The 27,078-nt window shown below is 32.9% G+C and overlaps 2 protein-coding genes across 3 annotated transcripts; one reads left to right on the top strand and one right to left on the bottom strand.

The window, feature by feature from the left end:
• Positions 1-2,113: 2,113 nt before the first annotated feature.
• LOC139507241 (kelch-like protein 24) lies at positions 2,114-5,580 on the bottom strand. Its single transcript, XM_071295684.1, is given in 5 exon segments — positions 2,114-3,549; positions 3,552-4,008; positions 4,715-4,742; positions 4,745-5,069; positions 5,071-5,580. Coding segments are annotated over 5 exon segments (1,800 nt in total). The 5' UTR covers positions 5,569-5,580; the 3' UTR covers positions 2,114-3,057.
• Positions 5,581-13,953: 8,373 nt separating this feature from the next.
• Positions 13,954-22,316, top strand: LOC139507240 (hydroxysteroid dehydrogenase-like protein 2). Of its 2 annotated transcripts, none has more exons than XM_071295682.1 (6): positions 13,954-14,069; positions 15,334-15,583; positions 17,389-17,589; positions 18,442-18,530; positions 19,396-19,537; positions 21,871-22,316. In XM_071295682.1, the coding sequence occupies exons 2-6, from the start codon at positions 15,339-15,341 to the stop codon at positions 22,037-22,039; spliced, it is 846 nt and encodes a 281-aa protein (XP_071151783.1). In that variant the 5' UTR covers positions 13,954-14,069; positions 15,334-15,338; the 3' UTR covers positions 22,040-22,316. The 2 variants fall into 2 exon arrangements, with proteins under 2 accessions (XP_071151783.1, XP_071151784.1); XM_071295683.1 differs by lacking the exon at positions 13,954-14,069 and adding an exon at positions 14,186-14,216.
• Positions 22,317-27,078: the final 4,762 nt, after the last annotated feature.

Below are 27,078 nucleotides of genomic sequence, written 5' to 3' on the forward strand. Positions count from 1 at the left end.
TTTGTTTAAGCCAAAATACATCCTTTTACCAGACAAGACAAGAACAATAACAAACAACATTTAGGTATAGAAGTCTTAAGTAATACAAATTCTTAGTAACTAGTATTGCACTTTTCATGTGGTTTTACAACAACATTTTTGGATACAACAAAGTTTCAATATGTAGTGACTGTAAATATAAACAATGTAAAATTACAATTCAAAGTAAATAGTTATTAACAAAAAAAAGGTATTAAATAAATAATAACAATACATGTAGTAACAATGGTTTACAAATACAAACAAGAAACCCATAATGCATTATTTATATTTTCAAGTACATGTGCAGTGACCTATTAGTTTTTAAATTTCTGTGTCATTTGATCTCTTGTTGAGAGTTGTCTCATTGACAATCTGAAATACCACATTTTCTTTATTATATGTCAGTGTTTTTAGTTAAAAATTATTTTTGCTTTAAAAATGGATGTTATAGGTGACTGTGATAAATCTAAAATATAGTAATACAAAAATTGTGGGCGACACATACTCATTGTATTACACCGAATATACATACCGTACATGTAATTCCAAGATATGCAAATATTATCATTTCAACAAGTGAAAATGCAACTTTGAAGAAAATAGGAAAAAAATTACGTGAAAATTAAAAAAAAAAAAAAAAACAACAGTGCGATTTTGGAAACAAGCATCATAACAGATGGAATACAGGATAACAATAGAAAAGTAATGGTTTTCAGATGATCAGATAAGTTTTGCTGCATAATGGATCTAGAAATATATATTTGCATATAAACGTATCTTAATAATGAAACAAAGTGTCACAATATCTTTAAAGCTGCTAAATCTTAGAAGCAGCCTTGGAAGCTCATCTAGAACCACATTAGGAGTCTACCTCATGCAAAAACTTTCTGCACATTTTATACTTGAAATTTACTTTATTTCAAGTTGGAATTGTGAACATTAAGGGCAATTGCAATAAAAAAAACAAGTTTATGATTTTTATGAAATAAAGACTGAAATGAATCTTGCAATTTGCTAAACGTTTAAGTTTTGGGTTATTGCTCATTTGTAATCCCATTTACTCAAAGTACAGAACACAAGAAAGAACTATGAATATGTTTGCCGAAAGGGTTTAAATGGGAGCATGCACATTAAAAAAAATAATGATCTAAAAAGCATCATGTGGTCCGAGACCACAATTATTTCGTAGTGCATTTCTTTTAGAAGATAAATGAAAATTAAAAAAATCCCACCTGCGCTTTCTCAATGAAATTTTTACAGTGTGTTGTACTACTTTTGGGACAAATTATATCAAAATTATAGAAAACTTCATTGGCTCTAACTCAAAATATGGACAATTTTATGTTTAGGGCGTCTTGAAATCTTTTGACAGCTTCCGTGGTAATTTTCAACCTTTTTCACCTGGACCAAATCACTACTTTCCTTTAAAATTCTGAACCCAAATTTTTTTACAGTGTAATTTCACCCCCTTTCTTGCAATTTGAGGCATTAAACATGGAGAAATAAATTTGGAAGACGTATAAAAATTAATGGCAAGTAACCCACTGTCAACACTAGGGACTATATTTGTGAACAACGAAAATCAAGGGATGACAATTGTGGTCTCGGACCATGTGTAGTGATCCAACTATTTGATACACTTTTTATATTGTAAACAAAAATTATTTCAATCATGATCATTCCTAAAAACTCTCTAATTATGTTAATTAGAATCATATTCATACTCCTATCACTTTGTACACTGAGGATAATCAACAACAAAAAACAAGTGAAAAACTACCCTGCAAATTCCACATGATCATACAGTTTTAAGGTGGTACCTAACACTACAGGGAGATAACTCTGTAAAGTCAGCTAAACGTTTAATTACGCCGTGTTGTAGAAGAAATATTAAGCTTCTCAATGATCAAAATTGGTGTTTGTCAAATTGCTATATTAAACCAGTGTAATTTTTCTGACAAAACGGTTGGTTCAAATTTTTAATTTTTTTTATATTTTTGTTAAAGTGTCAAAGAAAATACTTTCAGAAAATTTTATGAAAATTAAACGAGCCAAATTAATTTTAGTGAAAGTGTTGGGTACCACCTTAAATGAGTCATTATTTTGTCATAATTTGAACTTTACAAAATGAAAATGCAAATAAAAAATAAATAAAGCAAATATACAACCCAAAGCACTATATACATATAAATATAACCAAAATTGCAAAATTGTATATAAATCAAATGAAAGACAATAGTGTGTTGAAAACATTTCCAACATATGGCCTAACTCGAACACATTTCTATTTGCTAAATTTTTGAGCCTGTAAGCTGTTAGTACTTTACATGTGTATATAAAAAAAAAAGATTTCAAAATAAAATCTTACAAGTCTTGAATAGGAATATCAAAGGTTTAATAAATGCAAACATTAAAAGAGTAATAAAGGTGGTACATAACACTACAGGAAGATAACTCTGTAAAAACCATCTGAACTCAGAACATTTTAATCAGGTTTTATTGTTAAGGAAATATTAAGCTTCTCTATGTAAAAATAAGTGTTCTCAAACTGCTATATATCCAACGGAATTTTTCCAATAAAGTGTTTGGTTCAAATTTTTGAAATCTTTATATTTTTGTTAAAGGTGATCAAAATAAATAATTTTTCAAAATTTAATAAAATTAAATGAGCCAAATTAATCTTATTCAAGGTGTTTGTTACCACCTTCATGGTCTACTATCCACATGTTTACATTTAATTAATTTCATCCAATATAATGTGTGAGTTAATATCTTTATGTAAACAAAATATTTAAAATTTATCTTAGACATTTTGGATATTGTAATCATTGAAAGTTTTCAAAATGTTTTTTAAACTGATTTGACTTGTGTCAATGCATATACAAAATTGTTGTTTTCTTTTAATATGATAGAACCTGTGTGATATAGCTATAGTCATTTTTAATGCTTTCACAATGGAAAATCTAAAAGCCAAGAATAAATTTAGTTACTATATATAAACTAGACAAAAACAATATGAAAGTTTCTAGGTGAATTTCAAACATAAAGCTCATTGTTGAGAAAATCTTTGTTTATTATAGCCCTTATACATCCAAAACACCAACGTGCAGAGGGCATTTCAAGGTCATTAAACAGGTCATTGGTATCTCCTTTGTCATGGATATCAGCAACCATGATATTTTTGAGAATGGTGTTGTCTGGAGTCTTGCCTCCCACTAGTAAGATGTGCCCACGATACTGCACAACTTCAAAATGATGCTGACTAAAGTTTGGTAGTTTACAAACAAGTTTCCCATGGCAGGTAGTTGGTGCATTTGGTGGTTCAATGACATTGCTGTCTGATCCACTTGAACTTGTCCGTAATCTTCTTGCCTGGAACTTGGTGATAATGTTCAATGACGAATCACAAAATTGTATCACTCTCCCATCAGGAGCCATGACATAAACTGCAGTGTCTAGTGCAAAAGTTCTGGTCAATCTGCAAGAAAATGGCAAATCTCCACAAACTGTTACAGTATGGTGTCGTGTGTGTCAAAACATTGCACAGACATGGTGTCTTTGTCTGACTCTATAATTCCACCAAAAACGTAAATCTTTTCTCCAATGGCTGCAGCAGATGTTGACCTCACACCTAAGGGGAGATCACCCACTGTTGTCCACTTATTAGTCAGCAGGTTGTATTCCTCTATGTTTGTCATGGCGGGTATGACACCATCCCTTCCCCCCAGAACAAAGATGGAGTTGTTTACTGACACCATCACATGACCACATCTACCATTGGTCATCTGAGGACACACCTTCCATTTGTTCTTGTGTGTCTTGTATTCGGCTAGTCCTTGAAGTTTCAGCCACCCCCCTGATACAAATATACTGCTACCGTATGTACATGTAGCAAACTCATAACCTGGATCATAAGGCAGGGATGGCAGGTTAAACCATTTCTCCTGCTGAAAACTGTAACATAATACCTCCTTTGTTGTCTGGTACCTAAAAATGGAAGGAAGATAAAAACAGATAGATTACAAATATGAAAATTCATTCTAATAGTTTGATTCATCAAAAAAAAATTTTGGAAACACTTTGATTAATTTGGTCCTGTTTGGTTTATCAGTTCTTCAACATTTGTATTTATCATGTTTATAAGAGTTTGTTTTTCCAATATTTTGGCCTTGAGCATCACAGAACATACTGAAGAGAAATTCATTGTTGAAAGGGGCATCTGCTGCCGCGCAGTAAAATTGGTACAATTAATGTTATGATTTAAAACAGAATATAAATATTTCTGAAAGATTCATCTACTGATTGCAAGACATTTTGCATATATTCATTGATATTCAAGACAATAACAAGTTATATTAATTTGTAGTAGCTTATAGGACCTCAAATTAAATTATTCACAAATTAATCATGCAGCTGATCCATATTAAAAATAGAAATATGTTTTGCCAGCTCCAGTGAAACAACCTAGTACTGGATAGAATCAGAGTCCTTCATAGACAACACACAGAACTATTTAGGAGTTGCTGAATTCTTCTTTTTAGGTACAGATTTCTTTTTTAAAGAACATTTAAACACAAATAATTATCTACCATCAACTTTTAATAAAGACACAGTCACTCATTAAATTTTGGATGGAAAACAAGGTACAGTCCTGATAAGGCTTACTGATAAGTACAATGATTCCACAACTAACCTTGGTGTAGTGGACAGTAATCCACCATAATAATAATACAATCATTGGTTTTACTGTTGTATCTGTGTGTTGACCTGTGAGAGGTAAAATCTTGACGTTTCGTAGGGCAAGTATGGTACTTCATGGCTTCCTGTATCACAGTTTTACACTCTGGATCATTTTGTAGGTACTGATTACTCTCAAAAGTATGGCACAAATAGCTCGCTGATAATAGGGGAAGTCTGAGAACTTCAAGAATTTTTCCAGCGGAATTTTGACGAGATTCTTTATCATGGTTGATCCACTCCATAGCTATGTCACATACAAGTTCTTCTGATTGAGTGATCAAATGATCTGAATTAATGATTCCTACTAGTTTCGTCCAGATCTAAATTTAGAAAATCTTCAGTTGTTGATATAACTTGAAAGTTTTCCAAAATAAACATGAATGATGTTTGTTTTAGTTTTTCACAATTGTGAGCTTGAGCTATTTTCCATATACCAATACAATTATCTGGTGAGACTTGCGTTAACAGGAAGTCAGCACAAGTAGCTTGTAAACACGGGATCTGCATTAAAGAAGCAGCTCGAAATATCATCTCAGCATTTTCTTCTGAAACAACATCTTTGCCAGTATACAGGAACTGTAATATTTTTTCAAATATATCTGCCTCAATATCATAAAGTTTGACTACTCCATCACGATTTTCTCTCATGTCATGAGAAAACATAGCTTCAAAATATGGTGACATTGCACTCAGAATGACTTTATGACAATGGAATGACCGATCATCAACAATTACTTCTATGTCAGAATGTTGTCCAGTTGAGAGTAAATTATCTAATCCATCTGTCAAGGTATCCAAGTAAAGCATTTTTCCTGGCTCCATGCTGGAATAGAAAAAGTCAAGAAAGTATGATATTGCAGCTGGGCAATCAGTTTACTGTACTTTCGCAGTAAAAATTAATACAATGAATCAAAAATTAATATTTGTTTAAAGAGTTATATACATGTACAATGTACACATATATATAGTAACAATAAAAAATATTGTAAGTATAATTTTTTTTAAATAGAGAGAAGACCCCAAGAGGGCTAATAATAACCAAATACATACAGCACTATGGACAAAAGGAAAGCAATTCAAAAAGTCAAACAAATTTATAAGCCTTTCAAAAATACAATATTTTATAAATGATTCTGTAAAACACGTACATTATCTATTCAAATTTTCTTTTTAAAACTTTTATTAAAAACTCTCCACAAACCTGATAAAAGATTGGAGGCATGTTTTGGTCACTTGAAACACGAGAATTTCAAGTGTACAAAAAAATGTACATGTAGCATGCATAGACTGTTACGTATTTCCCTATTTTGGCAATTATAACATTCATCATGTTTATGTATTTCAATGGCACAATGATTATGTCACACCATAGTAAGATCTGATTGTTCAATAATACTATTTATGCCAATTGTCCTCTGGTCAACCACATACATTAACATACAATGTATCATAAAAACTCATTTCATAAAAATAGAAGTCAAAATTATCCCATTCAACATGTTCAAATGACTTACGTCGTTATTACAATCTTTTTGTTATATGTTATAAGTAATATGTCTTTCAACAATCAAATTGAGTTTTTTTTTAATGTGTGAAAAGATGTGTAACAGCATAACAGTGTTTATGAAAAAGTTTTCTTCTCCTTTTTGTTTTTTATAATATGCTTGTAATTTTGATTAATAGAGTTGAGATTTCTTTCATATAACCATATACACCTTGATCTTTAAGGATCTTTAAGGATCTTTAAATATCAAAACAGGAAAATTTGTCATGGTCATTTAGTCTAAACTGTAATATTAAATTAAATGTATGAGGTGTGGTATGTTTGCCTATGACACAACTATCTACTAGTTGAAAAGTTCAATTAATGGTCACCATGCATGTAGCCTACAGCAATGAGGAAAACACACACAACACGTCATCTGTAAAAGGTCCTGTTGTGACAAAATGTGAAAATAATGCTAAAAAAAATGAACAACAACAATTATATATATATTTATAGATTATCGTTGATCATCTCAACGAGATTGCATGCTTTCTCCCTTGAGACGGTACGGCGAAAGCAAGAAAAGAAATCGAGTTGAGATGACCAATGATAATCTGTTTATTGCAGTTTTACCTATGACGATGTTGTCAATTTCATTAGTAACGCCATGTGCGTCCTTAGTTTCTAGCGATAATTTTCCATCTCAAGCGAGTAGCATATATGATATGAAAAATTATCACAAAAAAAGATCAAAGGAAAAATGCACAAAATAGCGATAATTATTAATAAATGACATTTACATATACAATATGACCAGCACAAATATAATGAGACAAGATTAAAACTTTGGTGAGCACTCTGAGTGAGTTCTCCCCTAATCATATGCTGATAGTGGGTACTTATAAAGTGAGAAACGGAATCGAAACGAAACGAAACGAATACAACGAAACGCAACGAAATACAACGAGACGAAACGAAATATAACGAAACAAAACGAAATGAAAAAATGAAGACGAAATAGGCCTATATATAATATATCTTTTACATTGTTATAGGAGGTTAGGATTTTGATTTTAAAAAGGTAATTAATTGTTTTTTTTATTCCAAGTTCCGAGTCCAATTTAAGGGGGCTACCATTTGATTTTTTTTCAGGGGGGGGGGGGGGGGGGGGAGGTGGGGGGGGGGAAGAGGGCTATGATGAAATTAAAAAAAAATCCTGCAGGACAGGGATTTGAGTATAAAAAAGGCAAGACAGGATTGTTTAGTAAAAAAGAAGGCAGGATGAGCAACTGGGCAAAAAAACGGGATAAATTTATATAAAAAAGGCAGGACCAAATATAGTGAAAAATAAAAAGGCAGGACAGAGATTACAACTAAATAAAATGCAGGACAAAAAATTTCATCCTAGCCCATAAAAATCAAATGGTATCTCCCTAAGTTTGAATTGGCCAAGTTGTATTTGACAAGAAATTAAAAATGTGAAATGCTAACGGCTGACGTCAGTAGCCATAACGAAAACTAAATTGAACTGAAAAAGAGATCTGAGGTGAACGTCCTGTGTTTGAACCTCCCTTTTTACCAAACATGAATTTGAATGAAGATATAAATTTGGAATGTTTTTCTCCTGGGTTGGAGACCCCTTCAATCTTTTGAAAATGACTGGATCCGCTGCTGACGTCGATGAGAAAGAAAATCAACATACCTAGATGGTCAGAAAGAGTCCACCATGTTTTAAGTGATTAACAAATATCTACATCGTGTTGCAAGCTGATTATCTCAATATAGATATATTGAAACATCTTACTGACAGCAATTCGGACTTGAGTGTAGGTTAAACCAATATCTTTGGTTAAGTTGCTTTCAAACTGAACCATGAAATCATTAATTTTGAGTGTAGGTACTTTTGAAATTAGTTTAGTCCGACATATAGACAACGTTCTGTTCATCAGACTAGACTACTCTAAAGGGCGGGTGGATTCGTTTGAATTGTTTTACATTTATCATTTCGGGCTTTTTATAGCTGACTATGCGGTATGGTCTTTGCTCATTGTTGAAGGCCGTACGGTGACCTTTAAATGTTAATTTGTGTCATTTTGGTCTCTTGTGGAGAGCTGTCTCATTGGCATTCATAATACCACATCTTCTTTTTTTGTAAAACATTTAGCGACTTGAGAATTTCAGAAAAGGTATCAAAAGTCATAGGTAATTTGGGACAGGATAATTGTTTTTCTAGCCCGGCTCCTCCTTCTTCCACAAATGTTTTTTTTTGTTTGTTCTCTATTAATTTTAATGACCCATGAATAATTTTAGCGCTTATCTGTATATTATGAACATTCATTAAAGGGGGGATCGGACAGAGGCTGATTTAGGGAGCCCACCCCCCCCCCCCCCTTTTCTGAAAAATAATTGGTTGCTTATATAGGGAATCACTGAAGCATGACCGGAGCGGACCCCTTCTTAGGCAGACAACGGCCCCTGTGTATGAACATTTCTGGATCCGCCACTTCGGAGGGGCCCTGATCCCAATATCCCGGGCTTAAAAACATGAAATCCCGAGGTTCTGAATTTATTATACAAATTAAATATCTCGACATCCCGAAATTCGAAAAAAGAAATCCGGATCCCGAAATGGTTAATCCTGAAATTTCGATCATAAAAACACCCGCTCCAGACGTCCTGAAAGTGTATTTTCTTTTTACAGTCAATTCTCAGTTTAATAATTGATCCACAGCGGTCATTGATATATTATTCAGACCCTCCCTATTAAATAAACCCTGTGACTGCCGTGGATTGTAAACTTGAAAATGATATCAGACAGAAAATACACTTTATTCGTAGTATATATGTATTTGTTTCAAAGTAAAAAGAAAAATGCAAACCGGAAGTCTAATCTGACTTAAATTTCGTCCAATGACGGATATAAGACAGAAAATACACTGTATTCGTAGTATTAATGTATGTTAGAAAAAACACAAACCGGAAGTCTAATCTGACTTAAAATTTCGCCCAATGACGGAAATCCGGACGTCTTTTTCTCGTTTTTCACCCAAAATAACTCAATCTGAATAATCATATGAATGGATGACAAATGCGATTATGCACTGAACCCATAGGACACAGAGGCATGATGATTAATTTATTGTGGAAAGAAGAGAAGCGACACCCAAAATGAGGTCTTCTCGTTTAATAGTATAGATACTGTTTTAACGTGGTTGTAACAATGATAACTACATTAACTACATCAACAGCACCACACAATTGCATAACATAAGGGTCAGATTCATTTCGTTGTATTTCGTTTCTTCATTTTCCATTTCGTTTCGTTTCGTTTCTTCATTTTTTTCATTTCGTTTCGTTATATTTCGTTGCATTTCGTTGTATTTCGTTTCGTTTCGTTATATTTCGTTTCGTTTCGATTCCGTTTCTCACTTTATAAGTACCCGCTGATAGTGCCTTATCCTTGGGAACAGTGGTGTAAACACTATATATATAAAACAGTGCAAAATGGAATGGCACCCATCTGATTAACATAACACACAAATGCAGTAACATAAAGATACCTTTATTACTTATATCATATAAGAGTACTGTCAGTTACTAGAACCAATTACACCAGCATAAATATAAAAAATCAGGTGATTAAAGTAGCAATTAGTACACTTTAGTAAATCGTTCATACCTCGTGTCAATTCCTGATAACCCTCACAAAATGCTTTTTATTAAAGCGTTCATTATTATGTAGCTATCTTATATTCAGGATGTTTAAGAGATTGGGATTTAAAGTGGGTTTTTCTGTCTTTTGTGTTTTTGTTTCCTGATGCAAAACATAAATAATCAACGTCAAACAAATGCTTAAAATTGACCGTTATTTCAAACGTTTACAGTACATAGACTTTATTCACAGTTTATCAGCTGTGAATCGAACAATAGCTTTCGCTCTAGATTTTAAGCTCACCTGGCACAAAGGGCCCACCTGGCACAAAGGGCCAAGTGAACTTTCTCATCACTTGGCGTTCGTCGTCCGTCGTCATTAGTTCACTTTTACAAAAATCTTCTTTGTAAATTCAGTGTTAAAGTTAACTAAAATTGACCACAATCATATCATTAGGGTAGATTTATCTAGTTTTAAAAATGTGTCCGACGGCGACACGACTAACCAATCAAGATGGCCGCCATGGCTAAAACTAGAACACAGGGGGTGAAATGAAGCCTTTGGAAATATCCCTTTACACCAAAGCATTAAGAGCAAATCTGACATGGGATAAACTTGTTCATCAGGTCAAGAATATCTATCTATCAACCAACATGGCCGAAATGGCTAAAACTAGAACATAGGGATAAAATGCAGTTTCTACTTATATCTCTGAAACTAAAGCAAAAGTAGAATGGTGGCATGATTTTATGCATCAATTGTAAACACAAAATATTAGGTTAGTGATAAATTTTTATCCTTGGAGCCTCTGGTTTAATATCCCTGTGATCCTTTGTTGTACAAACTAACTCTCTTACATACATTCTCAAATGAGGAAGTAAAGGTTGATGCTGCATGGTGATAAACTGATATCACCAGGCATACTATCAAGACATATGAACGCTCACTCTTTTCAAATACCATCTTGCCGAAGACCGCAACCAGGAAAGAGTATTTCTATCCACGTACAAAAACAGATTGGAACACCTTATCTGCCTCGGTGGCTGCTACAGAAAGTCTAAACTCACCCAAGAGACTACTGCATGAACATTAAATTCCAATTCCTTTGTTTTTATTTGCACCATGAATAAATGTTATATGTACATCACAAACCGGCATTTTCATTTTTGGTAAATTATTTTTGAACTTGTTAAGTTTGCAAGCGCACGCCAAACAGTGACAGAATGGTCAACCTAATGACGGTGGTCATTTGGTGGTAGAAATAGGAGTACGATTGACCAGCTTTTCATTTGAAAATCGCAGAGGAAAGGAGATGAAAAGCTGACACTGAATAATCTAAGATACACTAAGTAGCAGCGTGTTAGGAAACGGCAATGTTTCTGGTGGGATGTTATTCGATCATCAGTATTTTAGTAAATTCAAAAAATTTTCAGTTTTTCATGAAAATTATCATGCAGGCTTTCGTTGGTACATGGAAGTAAAATGAAAAAGTCAATATAAAACTTCCATGGATGGTAAATTTGCTTTTAGAAGATCACAATGCTAAATATGCGTATCTGCTTCAAATTGACTGATTTGACAGTTTTTAAAACATACATAGGACATACTTATATATTGACGGATTTATCTAACACTCGAAAGAAGTTTATATTAATGCTCCTTTTGCAGTGTTGAAAATGAATGACATTTCCAAACTTCATGTGAAAAACGGCAAGCTAGATTTAAAAAGAATCGTTCCCTTTGTTAACAGAAAAGTTTCCCTTTTTCAGTACTATAGACCATATAAAAGATTTTTTTTACCTGCCAGTGAGTAGTAAAGACAATTAGGTCCCAAAATGCTGTTGGGGAAAATTCGCACACGATGTACAGTTGTTCAATCAAATTTCAAAATCGAATATTTCTCTGATGAATTGTTTGCTCAATTTATTTGGTTATTTCAGATAAGTTGAAGACTCCAGATAATAACAGAATTCTAATACAAAATAATCGAATCGTTTGGCATTTTCCAAATTAAGAATGTACCAGAAAGCACTATCCTATATATATAACAAGAAAACAGTTCTCACATGTGACAATTGGGTAAACAATGGGTAAGATAATATCAAATCAAAAACTTACCACGATACCTTGTATATACGTACGTAATAAAAGGGTCAAAAGGAGAATTAAATATTGATGTAATTTGTATGTTTGTAGATATAATGACGTAAATATGTAAATCATAGAAATATTTTATCAAAAAAAAAATAACCTTTAGGGAAAAGATACGGTAAGATGAAATAGACCATTATTTTTACTTATACACAACATGTAAAACCATTGACCTGTAACAAAATTATGGAAATGCATTAAACATATGTGTATGTATGTATAGCAAAAATGTACATTGAAAAAAGTCACCACGCAGGCTTCACTTTTTATATTAAATGTAGACTGATTGTGATCAACAATTATTGTTTTTTTCGCAGATTTTCACCGTTCAATAGTTCAAAAAAGTTCATACAAATTTTTTGAAATGTTCATTAAATTAATCGAACAATTGTTTTTTTCTGTTTTTCCTCTGAGCTTTTAGTTTGAACGCAGGACATTTTAGCGATTTTTTTTAAACTACTAGGGGGCATTTTAGCGACGACATTAGAGCCCCCTTTTTGGGGACGATAAATGCATTTGAATGGGACATGTTATTTGAAGTCCCCCTTTGTCCTGGGTTGGAACCCCCCTTTTTAAATTGGCTGGATCCGCCACTGGTTCCTAATGCAATTCTATGAACAGTATTGTACAGGGGGTGTATCCAGGGTCCATTACGTACGTTCTCTCGGATATAAATTCCAGGCTAGATAGGGCTCTTAACATTTGATTTGACGTTTTGGAATTAGTGCTGTATTTTATCTATATAGGATATTAATTCCAGACTAGAACGGATTTTAACATTTTATTTGATCTTTTAGACTTTTAGTGCTGTGTTTTAATGGACTTGATATGTTTTGTATTGCGCTGTCTTGAGTCTTTTTAAGATTTCAATCAGTATATATATTATTTATTATAATGGGTTAAAAATGTTTTGCTAAATGGGCATTGAAAATTTTTATTTCGCTAAAATGGGTTCCACTTTTGCGCTAAAACGTCCGATTTCCCCGCTAAAATGTCCTATCAATGTGATAAAATGTCCTTTTCAATGCGCTAAAATGTCCTATCAATGTGCTAAAATGTCCTATCAATGCGCTAAAATGTCCTATCAATGCGATAAAATGTCTTATTAATGCGCTAAAATGTCCTCCACCGTTTAGTTTATTGTCTGTTTGACGTAGACATCACACTGCGGTTTAAACATTTGTATTTCAATTTCCTTTTCAACACTTGTTTTATTTACTAGGAAGAATGCATATTGAGAAAGTTATTTCTATGAATACATTTTAGCAATAATAATGTTTCAGTATAATATGATAAAACATAGTGTATCAATCCAATTAAAATTCATATTTACCATAACTCGCGTGTTCATATGATGATAACCAAATAAGTGATCTATAATTTAATGATATTGCAGTTTAATTTATAAAGAAATATATGACAGACGATTTTTTTTTTAAAAGATAAGCTTAATCCACTCACCATTTATCACCATTCGTTTGTAATTTCTGGACTTGTGCATTTAGTGGTAAAATGACTAGATTTTTACGGCGTAGTCATCGCATCATACATACTTAGATTTTATAATGTACATGTACATGTGTGTGTGTGGGTGTTAGGTGTGTGTGTGTGTGTGTACGCATATGGATCACACTATCTGTATATTTGTATTATCATACTGTTCAAATTATAAGTTTTACTTTGGAATCTTGAAATGTTAGATTAAAAATGGAGGGGGGGGAGGCAAAAGTAAAGTATCACTTGACGTTTGGATGCAATTTACATATCAGTTTGTAAACATGCATTACACTTTACGTAAGCTAAGAAAAAAGGACCTAGCTATAGTTTTATTTAACAACTTGAATAGTTTAAATTTAATTTCATTGATATTAAAATCCGGAAATCCGGAATTGTTCTCAAAGGAAATAAAATTTTGAAAAGACAGTTGTACCTACAGTGGCATGATACTCAATAACAAACAATTTTAGTATTTAGTTGATTGCATTACAAACCAATCTTACAAATAGCTGGGCCTCGAAGGTACATATTTATATTGGTACAAGGTAAGAAATGTTTCTACAGTCGGATACAGCTAATCATAAAGTCAACTCATAAATATTAGTTTAAATATGTCCACAGAGTTCATTAAATAGGACATTCGTAGTACAACCATATATCAGATCATCAGTATATAATCTTTGTCCAAATACTTCGCTCAAAATAACTATTTTTATTCATTATTACACTTCAGTATGACTACATACCATAGCCGTTGTTAAGAAAACCCATTGTAAATTATTGATTATCCCTTTTTTGCTCATATAATTTGATATGACAATATGTAATATTAACCACTGGACGTAGAGACAATATACTGTATCTTAATAATGATACAGAAACAAGATTGATTGTTGCATGCTGTACGCCAATGCAGTGTCATTTTTTTTTTCCTCAAAAATAACTATTTACAAACAGGTAGGCTTTGCAAGTTAGGTTGACTGACTAGAATATTTGGACTGCAGAGGATATAATAAATAGTTGTGCTATAATATAAGACTTCGTAGGTTAATTTCACTGCTAAACCAAGAAGTGATCAGAATTGAAAGTCAAAATAAAATATCGGATCCGATAAAAGTAGTTGAATGCAAACGATATGAACATACAAAGTCTTTCTTATATTATAGGACTTTTTTTTTTAATAAAATGCAGTCTATCAAATGAGGCACCGATCATTTCTGTTTTGTTGGACATGTTTCATTTTTTATGCCCCACCTACGATAGTAGAGGGGCATTATGTTTTCTGGTCTGTGCGTCCGTCCGTCTGTCCGTCCGTTCGTTCGTCTGCCGTCTGTCCCGCTTCAGGTTAAAGTTTTTGGTCAAGGTAGTTTTTGATGAAGTTTAAGTCCAATCGACTTCAAACTTAGTACACATGTCCCCTATGATATGATCTTTCTAATTTTAATGCCAAATTAGAGTTTTTACCCCAATTTCACGGTCCACTGAACATGGAAAATGATAGTGCGAGTGGGGCATTCGTGTACTGAGGACACATTCTTGTTTTATTCTAAATTTATAGAAAACATGTTTCATGTCATTGAGCATGATGAGGGAAGTGGAACTGTACCACCAAAATGTCATGTGCTATTGTTCTGAGCTGTAACTGGCCTGTTTAGATATAGTGGCCAGATTGACTTACGAAAACCAAGCATATACTCAATGATAAAAAAATGAACATAAAAAAATCATTTCTAGGACATTGCAGAACGATTTTCTCATATTAAAATTATGTTTACGTAAACTGTAGATGAAATGAAGTCATGTTTAGTTATTGGAGCATCACGGGGCATCGGACGTCAGATAGCCTTAACATTTTCGGCCAGTGGCTACAAAGTAGGCGTTGCTGCAAAAACAACAGAAAGTACTGACAAATTACCAGGATCTATTCATACGGTTGTACAAGAAATCAAGTCCACTGGTGGGACAGCAGTACCAATACAGTGTGACGTTAGAAGTGAACATGAAATCAAATCTGCTGTAGAAACTTGTATAGAAAGGTAATTAAATTAACTTAACATAAATTAAAAAATAATGAAATCAACGTACATTGTTATATGTTATGGCAGAGCATTCCAAACAACATCATTTTGATGCAGTTGTCTATCAAATATTGTGAAAATTATTTCCATGGAAACGATATCATCTTTCCCTTTGTCTGTGTTGCAGGGAAAATTTAACTATAATCTTATTCTTAATCACGTGCTCATTTTTATAAAGTTCTTATGGAACATCTTTACTTAAAATATAATACAGTTATCTCATAACTCATATGAGGATAACGAAATCAGAACTATATCTTTAATAAATTGGGTCCACCGATAGTCATAATTATGCAATTGGAACATAATGCATTTGGAACATAACATCTCAAATCAAAGAAAAAGACACCGATTCCTGTGTTTTGATGCATATTTTTTTACGATGATCACCAGAAACGATGACTTTTAAATGTTGTCACTTCATAATAACTTGAGCGATTTGGCAGTCAAAGGGATGTGGAACTAGTGAAAAGACTGTCTACGATTGATTAATCTAATTGTTATTCAAAAGGTAAAGCCGGTAAACAAGGACATATCTCAACTTGTACGATTCGCTCGTGTATGTAACAATGTTTTAGATTTTAATGAGAGAAATTTATGTATTACTGAAAAATTATTACACCAGGGTTTTCGATATCATAAACTAGTCAAAACATTTACTAAATTTTATCATCGGTATAAAGACATCATTCGTAATATAGCTCAACATGCAGACTTCTAATACGTTCAGGTATTTCACATCCAATTTTTTATGGTAATATTCTTTATAAAGCACAAAGGTGTCAGTATTCACCTCAGAAACTTACAAAACCTTTGAATAGACTTATTATGAAGGGATATAATTACGATACTGTTGTCAAGTCATTAAAGATTGCATATTTTGGCGTTAATATTGAGTCACTGATAAGGTCTTTGCATCGGAACTAAACACATTTATTCTAAAAACAGTTGTTGGCATGACACGGGTTATGTTCTTCTCATATATGTTATGATGGCATGATACTAAACCCCTAACGGGAAGGATTGTGCCTGATGTTCATATGATGAAATCATAATCTTTCAGTCAGTTTAATTGAAGTCTGGAGCTGGCATGTCAGTGAACTGCTAGTAGTCTGTTGTTATTTATGTATTATTGTCATTTTGTTTATTTTCTTTGGTTACATGTTCTGACATCAGACTCGGATTTCTCTTGAACTGGATTTTAATGTGCGTATTGTTATGCGTTTACTTTTCTACATTGGTTAGAGGTATAGGGGGAGGGTTGAGATCTCACAAACATGTTTAACCCCCGCCGCATTTTTGCGCCTGTCCCAAGTCAGGAGCCTCTGGCCTTTGTTAGTCTTGTATTATTTTAATTTTAGTTTCTTGTGTACAATTTGAAAATTAGTATGGCGTTCATTATCACTGAACTAGTATATATTTGTTTAGGGGCCAGCTGAAGGACGCCTCCGGGTGCGGGAATTTCTCGCTACATTGAAGACCTGTTGGTGACCCTCTGCTGTTGTTTTTTATTTGGTCGGGTTGTTGTCTCTTTGACACATTCCCCATTTCCATTCTCAATTTTACATCATAAATATTTTCCACCGAACACTTATTTGAAAATTCATTTTAAACTCAATCAATTTTAACGAATTAAGGCCATTACACTACAGCAGCCTCTTAAGCCCCCTTACATATAATAATCTACTTTAAATTATGGAAAATGTAGAAATACAGTAACTGTTTAACCATTGAAACGCGAAAATTATTTTTGGATTTTGCAGATTTGGTGATTTGGATGTAGCTATATATAATGCTGGTGCAATAACATGGGACACAGTAAAGGATACACCTCTCAAACGTTATGATTTAATGCAAAGTGTTAATGTCCGTGGAGCGTATTGTATGGTGCAAGAAATTCTACCAAGATTTCTTGAGAGAAAGAAAGGGAAAATTATTCTGGTCTCACCACCTATATATAATAGGTACAGTTAATATAGTATTACACACAACTATTCACTTAATTGCACACTGAAAATACGAAGACGCCTTAAGAATGATTGCTAATTAGACACCTATCACCCAGACCTTATGATGTGGTCCCTGTCCTCATGGTTTCATGTCTTCTATTGGATATGGATATTGTATGTCTTCATTTTGTACAATCTGTACTAAATCGTCTAAAAGGTCTGTACAAAAATGTCTAAAACACCTGTACTTAATCGTCTTAAAAATCTGTACAAAATCGTCTAAAAAATCTACTAAATTGTATACAAAATCTGTTCTAGATCTTATACAAAATCTGTACAAGATCGTCTAAAAAGTTCTACTAAATCTTCTAAAAATATCTGCACTAAATTTCGACTCAAACATGTGGCTACGATGTGCTGTTACTTGCTTTCGAATTGAATAGAAATAGTCAACAAGTTTGAAGATGGTTCCTCACGCATTGTTATGGTCTCGGATTAGCATGTTGTCTCCGTCGCTTTAGCGATCCAATCCCTGGTCAAACCTCACTGGGTTATTTGTTGCCTTTTACATTGATTAATAAGAACAAAGACTGATCGATATCGGCTTTAAGTTCTTTTGGTATATATATTTCAAGATTCAATACATTGGAAGCTATTACGTTTAAAATCACAAACAAGCGTCTAGGTCAAGTATATATAAAGAGGGTATATTCGTATGACCATTAAATGCTGTCGTCCAGGATAAACAGTTGTAATAGTTGCCACTGGATGATGGACACCAATCTCATTAAATTGGAAATAGTTTGATATTGCATGAAAACCTGCAAAGACAGTCATATAAAAATGAATTATTATTATTATTTTTAGATTTTTTAAAGGTAAAACACCTTATGCTATAACTAAAGTAGGAATGACGGTACTTGTACAAGGGTTAGCTAACGAACTGAAAGACACAGGTATTTACGTTTTAAATAAAATATAATTGACAATTTGTCGTCGTCAGAAGTTTTTATTCTTCCCGTTTTAGCTTACGTGTATACAAAAATTTGTTCAAGGCTGTTATGTACAATCCTGTGGATTTACTCATTAAAACATAACTTTGTGACAATCACTCTTATGGGGTGTCTTTTTGTCCTGTGACGTTGTGTCCTACATTCGTCTTTTTAATAAACGAAACGATAAGCAAAACAGAAAGTTTCTTATTCAACCACCAAAACCATCCATGACAACTTTACCCCAAGGGACCTGAGGGATCTGCCATCATGCAAATACAGAATCAAGAGCTACTGGGCGAATGGTCTTCGGCGTCTGATAGTCAATCTGCATTTGTTCAGACCCATGCAGTTATAGTAAACACGTATAACTTAAAGTCAATTCTTTGGGTACAACACATGTTTTCTATAAATAGTTTTAAATACATTTCATCTGGTACATGTACGCTCGAGACCAAGATTTGAAAAGGAGCTTACAAAACTACCTTGAAATAATTTAAAAAAAAAAAAATGTCAGAGAGCTAAGTACTCAGATTATGTCAACAAGTCTGTCTGTGGAATATATTCCGTATTTTTAACTAGAACATTAACAATTTAGCTAGTCGTGTCGGTCTAGTTCAAAGCAGGGTTCATATTCATATCGTATTAAAATGTTCGTGTACTGAATATGCATGGTGAGAACATTTTAGCACGATATCATTGTGAATATGAATCCTGCTTTGTATCTTCATCTACAATGTACATATTCATCCAGTCTTAAACTTCTAGAGTATATTAAGTTTAGAAATATGCAACAGACTCGTTTTTATTAATTAATTGTACAATACAGGCGTCTCGATTTCGACTCTGTGGCCGGCGACAGGAATTAAAAGTTTTGTCACAGACAAAATGAACCTACCAGATAAGTTGATGAGGAAACCAGAAATATTTGCTGATGCAATGATGACACTAGCTAATGAAAACTCAGACAAGTATGTATTTTTTTAATAAAGATAGCTTTACGGACTTTTTTAGATATAAAAAAAGAAGATGTGGTATGATTGCCAATGTGACATCTCTCCACAAGAGACCAAAATGACACAGAAACTAACAACTATAGGTCACCGTCCGGCCTTCAACAATGAACAAAGCCCATACCGCATAGTCTATAAAAGGCCGAGAAAACTAACGGCCTGGAAAAGTTATATACATTCATGTTTTTTTCTATTTGACGTTTTAAAGCTGTCAATGTAATTAATTTTCTAGGAAGAGGTAAACACGGAGGTCGCAATATGCACAGGTCGGGTTTGACCATATGCATGTAGAGGTACTAAGAATGACTGAAAAATTGCGTGAAATATTGCATTATATATATATATATATTCTCTTTTAAAAGTGAAGATTGATACCAATTATTTGTAACCCTAAACAATCAAAAGTGAGAGAGAAATACATCCACAATAATACAAAAATATAGTGACATACTCAATTTACAGAACACTTGTTTATGTGGTGTTGATGTGGGTGGGGGATATGTCAATTTTGCATCTTGTGAGTTTTTCAAAAAAAAATCCCAAGCATATAAAATTATTTGAATGCAGAACGGAGTAAAATATTTTCTGACAGATTCAGCATAACACACAGAGTTATCTTTCTTCGTACTGATCCTATGCATGATTTCAGGAATTGCATTTGATTTAATAATTATACTTCGAGTTATTCCTCTTTTGTCAATAAAATTGCATAAATGACCAAAGGTTGACAGCTAACAATACAAACATATATGTATATGAGACATAAAATAGCACCTGCAATTGTTCAATTGGTGAAATTGACATACTTACGATAAATATAACTTTAAACTGGGTTTGGCCCTACATTTATGAAAAAGTCACATTCACATTTACCTTACAATTGGTAGTATAAGTTTTCACTGTCTCATCTTTCCAATACGAGAAAAAATGATTTGTACAAGATAACGAAAAAGAGAGAAATCGGAAAACAACTACCTAAGAAACAATTTCCCAGTAATAAAAATGTTTATTTATAAGGGGAAAAAAAAAACAACCATCAACACATACATTTGATATCTGGTAGATAGTTGTCTCATTGGCTATCATACCACATCTTATTTGAAAATCAAATGGGGCAAACAAAAAGTCATTAGTGAAAAATGTATGGGGATAAACGAAGAATACAAATAGACCGTTTACGCATAAGAAACGTTAGGAACGTTCGTAGACACTGGTCTGGCAGCATGGCCATACCTCCTCTCGCACAGAGCAGTGAGCCATGATCCCAGGCTATGATTGACACTGTGAAAAGCCAAATCTGATTTTCGCAAAAATCATAAAAACAAAAATATTTTCATTTTATTATTGTCATAATCTAGAAAAAAATGATTTACATGTGCATGTTTTATTTAAGAATTGAATGCTTCTTTTTGTAAATTTATTGGGGTGTAAAAGCGTTGACCGAAGTACATTTTGTATGAAGCGCGGAAGCGCTTCATTCTAAAAATGTACGCACGGTCAACGCTTTTACAACCCTATAAAGTTACAAAAAGAAGCATTCAATACTTATAATTACATTTTTTTAGCTATGATCAAGAAAAAACGAATTTTATATTGTTTTTATTTAATTCACCTGTTCACTTTATTGTGGGACCACGTGTTATCATGAATGAAAAGTTTTATTGAGTGATACAATTGCTTACGGAATAACACGTGATGTGCTGTTAGCTAATCAGAATAAAGTATTATAATGAAACATACATCTAATGTAATTATTTCGTCATATTTGTACTAGCAGACACAAATTACGAGTTTCAATAATCCCACAATCTCTTTTCTTTTGTTACTCCGTTGAATATGCAATATTTTGATGTCAATTGTTGGTTTTCATTCTTCATACCATTTTTGACTAAACGTTATTCTTTATACCATTTTTGACTAAAATTAACGTTTACAAACCTTATTTGGTAAAATTTTTAAAAATGAAAAAAAACCTTACAAAACCAGGAATATGTTAGTATATACGTATAAAGGTAGTTTGAAAATAATGAAACAGCTGTTTGATATTTCAATAGATGATGCATGAAAAGATGAATATCTCCCATTTAACATTCTTCTACATTAAAAGTATTTATACCAAATAAGAATGAAATGATTCCAATGATTCCAAGTGTTTTCTGGTCTTGGTTGTGAGTGATTTGTTTATCCTGCCGATGAGACAAATACTCGCCTATTTGTTAATTGTTTTTCTTATCAAACATACATTAATTTATGAACTAAAATATTCAACCCAAGTGTATCTTATGTTGTAGATATAATGGACAAGCACTGATTGATGAAGATCTGTTACGTTCTGTAGGTGTTACCGACTTCTCAAAATACAGATGTGACCCCGAACATGAACCGGAACGAATGATGCCTCGACAGTTCCCATCGTTAAAAGTAGACGAAGAGAATTATGATGTTTTTCCAAAGCTATGATTCAAGATTACATTTTTTCTATCTTTAATTTCGGCCATGTGTAGATAAAATGTTTACATTGTTTTGTGGGCAGAAGTTCACAGGTTGGAGGCTAGAATAATTTGAATGATAATATGACACCTGGTTGGTCAATTTTACCATGCCATCACGTCTTGGTGTTCAGGAGTAAATGAGCTAAAAAGCAAAAATGTGATAAGAATCAACGATAATTAGAAAAAAACTTTAATGTAACAATAAAAATAAATTCCTTGTGATTAAAAGTCGATATAATATAAGATTTTATATTTGTTTTATTTGAGAATATTTCTTCTTTGCCATTACTTAATTTATTGTTGCAACATTGCTAAACACTGAATAATTTTAAGAGCAACTCTATTATTAAAAGACACCAATCCAATCCAGAACTCTGGTGTGCTCAGGGTTCAACATAATAAGCTAAATAGTTTAGTACATTAAATACAACTACCTTCAACGGATTAGGAAACTAAAGATTCAAAATCAGCATCCTTGTCTTTCAAGTTAAGTTTATTTAGAGAAATATATACTAGTATTCAGGTTTTAACCTATAAAGACATGCCTTTGATGGTGTTTTGTTCATGTCATTGGGTTACAAACTTACCGTGTCATTTGTGTATCCCTTACGTCTTCACGTCTTCGGTATGTATAGTACTTTACTGTTCTTTGTAAGTTTTTGTTATATAACGTACAAGGTGTGATTAAACTTGTTATGTGCATGACCAGATATGGGATTAAGAAATTTCTCAGGTCCAAGTTTTTTTCAAAATTGTAAAACCAAATACAAATGAAAGTCAGCATAAAAAATACACAACAACTGTTACCCTTGATAATCTTTGATTGAATGAATCGAAATATTTTGTATCTTGAAATAGAAGCTGAAAATAATTTTAAATCATGTCTGACCGTTTTAGTGCACAGTTGAAGCATCCAGTGAATTTCGGTATCGACCTGGTAGGTTCAATATACATTTTAATCAACACTTTTCCTACTACAAAACTGAAAAGTCAAGCGGATAAGTCAAAACTTGAATTAATAGAATATTTACCAAAAATTCAGTAGAAGGAAAAGTAAAGCGGAGTAGTCAAAACAGAAATTATACCGTTGAGAATAGTAACAGAAAATTCAGTAGAAATAAGAGTAAAGCAATTTCACATTTTGTCAGATGAGTAGTAAAAACAGAAATTATACCATTGAGAATAGTAACAGCAAATTCAGTAGAAATAAAAGTAAAGCAATTTCACATTTTGTCAGATGACAATTTCTGTGAAATGGACAATAAGACAATCAAATCGCTAGGAGAAACGAATGCGAAACTAATTACTAAAGCAAAACATGGTTTGTTAAGTGCGCAAAACGAAGAAGCATTTTGTTTTAAAACGGTTTATTGAAACTTTGGGAGAAGTTAATGATTTTATAACACTGATTAATGGTAGAATGCTTAACTTGTATTGCAAATTGTTACGTCTATATCCAGAACTAGATTATAGCACGAGGTATACATGTACTACTATGTAAAAGATAAATTCTACAAATTAAGAGTGAATGAATTGCACCGACTTTCATTAGAAAGGATTTCTAATTTGTAAAAACAAATAAGTTTAATCTGACAAGATTATCGTTAGCTAATTAATCTGTTTATCTAATTAACGAAGTAGAACGATCCTTAACCCTGCCAACTTTTTCATTTGGCACATCGTAAGAAACACCTCTCGATAAAAACGGTTGTAATCTAATTTTATCATACTTCGAGGTTTTTAAAGAAAGTACCACGCATTACAGGTGATAATAGTGGCATGCCTCCACTTGTGCATTTTTTCTAGTGTAGTTCCGGAGCACTGCATAAATACATACTTTTGTGGATAATGAGCAATTAGATGCCAGTTTACTTTAATTCCTGTGAATTTTGCAGACTAACACCTGCAGCTACAGACCACCAGGTAGAGAAAACCAGAACGAGGAATACCAATAACATTGTATTTAGTTGAAGATGACACTTGCCATTCGTTTGCCTTTTTAACGCCATCTTGTTCTGTTGCACCTTTTCTGATCTAATGCTGCTTTATACGTGCTGTTCCATGAAGTGTCAGAATAACAAAACGGATCTTTAATGGCAGATTTAGTGTTCCGTACAAATGTTTACATCAAACCACACATTAAGTTGTTTTGCGGCATACCATAAAAAAACTAATTCGGGTAACAGGTAGAAAATGTATATTTTTGGACCGAATACTGAAGTAAAACGAATGCAACTGAACATTGATAGGGTGATATAAAACACGTAGAAATGAACTCACGAATGCTGAGAATAATAATACCCGTCCTATTAACAAGCATGGGAACCAAGAATCTCAATCTAATTTTATAGTAAATGTAGCAAGGTTTTGTTGTTGCTTGAAAAAATAAGAAAAGTATAGAGTTTCTAGTGTGATTGACTTGTGCAGTGGTGATAAATAAAAGAACGGCGTTCGCAAATATGCTTTACTCCGCCACATTCTGTATGAGCTAGCTCAAAGTCAAGAGCATGTAATTCAGTGGTAATCGTTGGTTGCTGCATGTTTGTAACCTTTGTTTTTGTTAATGTTGATAATTATACAAAGTAATGTAGGTATATTCTCTCATTTTAGTTATGACAGTATTAAACGATGTTCCAAAGTTCATTTGTCCTTTATTGACTATCTTAACAATGAGGTTTTTTTTATGAGTTTCCAATTAGACACTAGCTAATATATTGCATCTGAAGGACATATGTAACAGTGATGGCCTTACCATTATTCAAGTCGTTTGCCGTATTTGTGCACCCAAAAGTAGGTGTAAGAGAGGTGGACGTGTTGCATCAAATAACAAGAAGACAAATAATTGTCTGATCCGATGTAATTGTTGTCAGTACTCACGACATTTAAAGTATAGGAAGTCAAACGAATAAGACATTTAAGGGCAAACGCAAAGAAAAACAATGAGATAGGCTGAAACTAAACAGATAAAATAGTTTAAAATCAACTTTGTCTAATGACGTTACGAACTTGATTTTAACACAAAGTACATACTGATTCATCTAATAAAATCTAACATCATGTACCGTTTCAATCATACAACTATTGATGAAACAGTAACTACTATATTGGTGTTGCCTTCGAGATCCAAGAGTCACTCAAAACATTCGGGATCCGAGAGTCACTCAAAACAGAAAAACAAACTCAGTGGATGAAATATAGACGATTTCAGGGTCCTCAACACCTGCCATTTTATAGCATACTATGATATTATAAGAGAGAACAATACTAAGTAGAAAGACAGGCAACATTAGTATATAACGCTGTTCAAAAGTCATAATTCGATTGAAAGAAAACAAATCCGGGTTACAAACTAAAATTAAGGAACAAATATAAAATAAAAAAAAGAAACAAGAATTGAAATGATTACGAATAGAACGACGAAATTCCGTCATCATATATTTTAAAGGTTTATTGCTATGACCAAAACTGTTACTTCACAAAATCGTATTTAACAAAATCTCATTTGTTGTGTACCAGTATGTAATAAACTTGCAAATTTGCCTTTCTTTTTAAAACATAAAAAAGTAATCAATCAGTCATTTAACTGCTCAAAAAGATAAAAGAAAAGTCGTTGTATATACTTTTATTGTAGAATTGATGAACGTTGCAAACAAGTAGTATCCAGAACTATTTCTATATATTGGCGGATCGATATGTTTAACATTAAACGGCTATCGCTTGATCTAGCAGAAGACAAGTGGAATTATCGTCAACACAGAAAGTGATGAAGCGTCAAGATATGTGTGAAAAGGGGATCAATTGACAGCAAGAGGAATAAATTTCCTTCTGGTTCCAATTTAACAAAGTACGGAAATAGTACGTGGATAATCCACAGGAGACTCGTCTATTACACTTGTTACCTTAACAATCTGATCTACGGACCGATAACAGAGTCCACGTGATTTAGATCGCGGACGATGATTCCCGTTATCAAATAATTGGCAGAGAATAAGTGGCATTATTTGTAGTGGAAATTAGATACAAGGTCTCTTCATGGTTATATTTGACAATCTGGTTTGGTCTGAGTCAGTACATTAACATTGAGGAAAAATTATTGCATCCTAAACAGAATCGTCTAGTAGAGAAATGACCAAACGATTGCGAAATTATGCAGAAGATACTATGTATAATGTCAGTTAATGGTGCTAGTGTTTTCGAATATGAATAATGATCTATATAAATATTAATTCAGAATTGATTCCTAGCTTAGGTTCGATTTATTATGGAATTCGTGTTCAAACTTGAGTATTTTTCAATGTATAGTGGTTTGTGGTATGTTAAATCTTTGTTTTGTCTGTACGTCTTTGACTTAAGGATTTTGGTTCTCTCCTTTTTTTATCGTCTTACCAACTTTGTAATTGAAGACAATTGCTTCAGCTAAGAATAGAAGACATTTGATAGTATCAAAATTCAAAACGGCACTGTTGACATACTCATTTAATTCTATTGAAAAGTGACGAAATTAAATTCTGCTGAGCGAAAATTCTACCTTAAAAATTGAAACCTTGCTCATATTCTAAGATCACAAACATACCTCATCACCTTATAATATTTACATATATGGTACCAATGTTACTGCGAGGCACTTCAAATGCACAATAATGTCGTTTTGGGGATAATTATGCCCAGGACAAAAGATTTGAAAATATAACCAAACGTAGAAGAGTTGAAATAAGATAATATTAAAAAGCGCTTATACATCGTTTATTATTGAAAACACTATCGTATTGTTTTCTGAAAACGTTAAGAGTAAACTCATCATAGATACCAGGATGGAAATGTCATCTTTGCGCCAGACGCTTGTTTCGTGTACAACCGTCGTCTGGCGCTGATTCATCAGTGACGCGCGAATCAAAAAATGGTAAAAAAATGGTAAAAAAGCTTATAAAGTACGAAGTTAAAGAGCATTGAGGACCAACAATTCCTAAATATTGTGCCAAATACAGCTAGAGTAATCTATTCCTGAGG

Source organism: Mytilus edulis, unplaced genomic scaffold (assembly GCF_963676685.1).
Source record: "Mytilus edulis unplaced genomic scaffold, xbMytEdul2.2 SCAFFOLD_1185, whole genome shotgun sequence".
Lineage (NCBI taxonomy): Eukaryota > Metazoa > Mollusca > Bivalvia > Mytilida > Mytilidae > Mytilus > Mytilus edulis.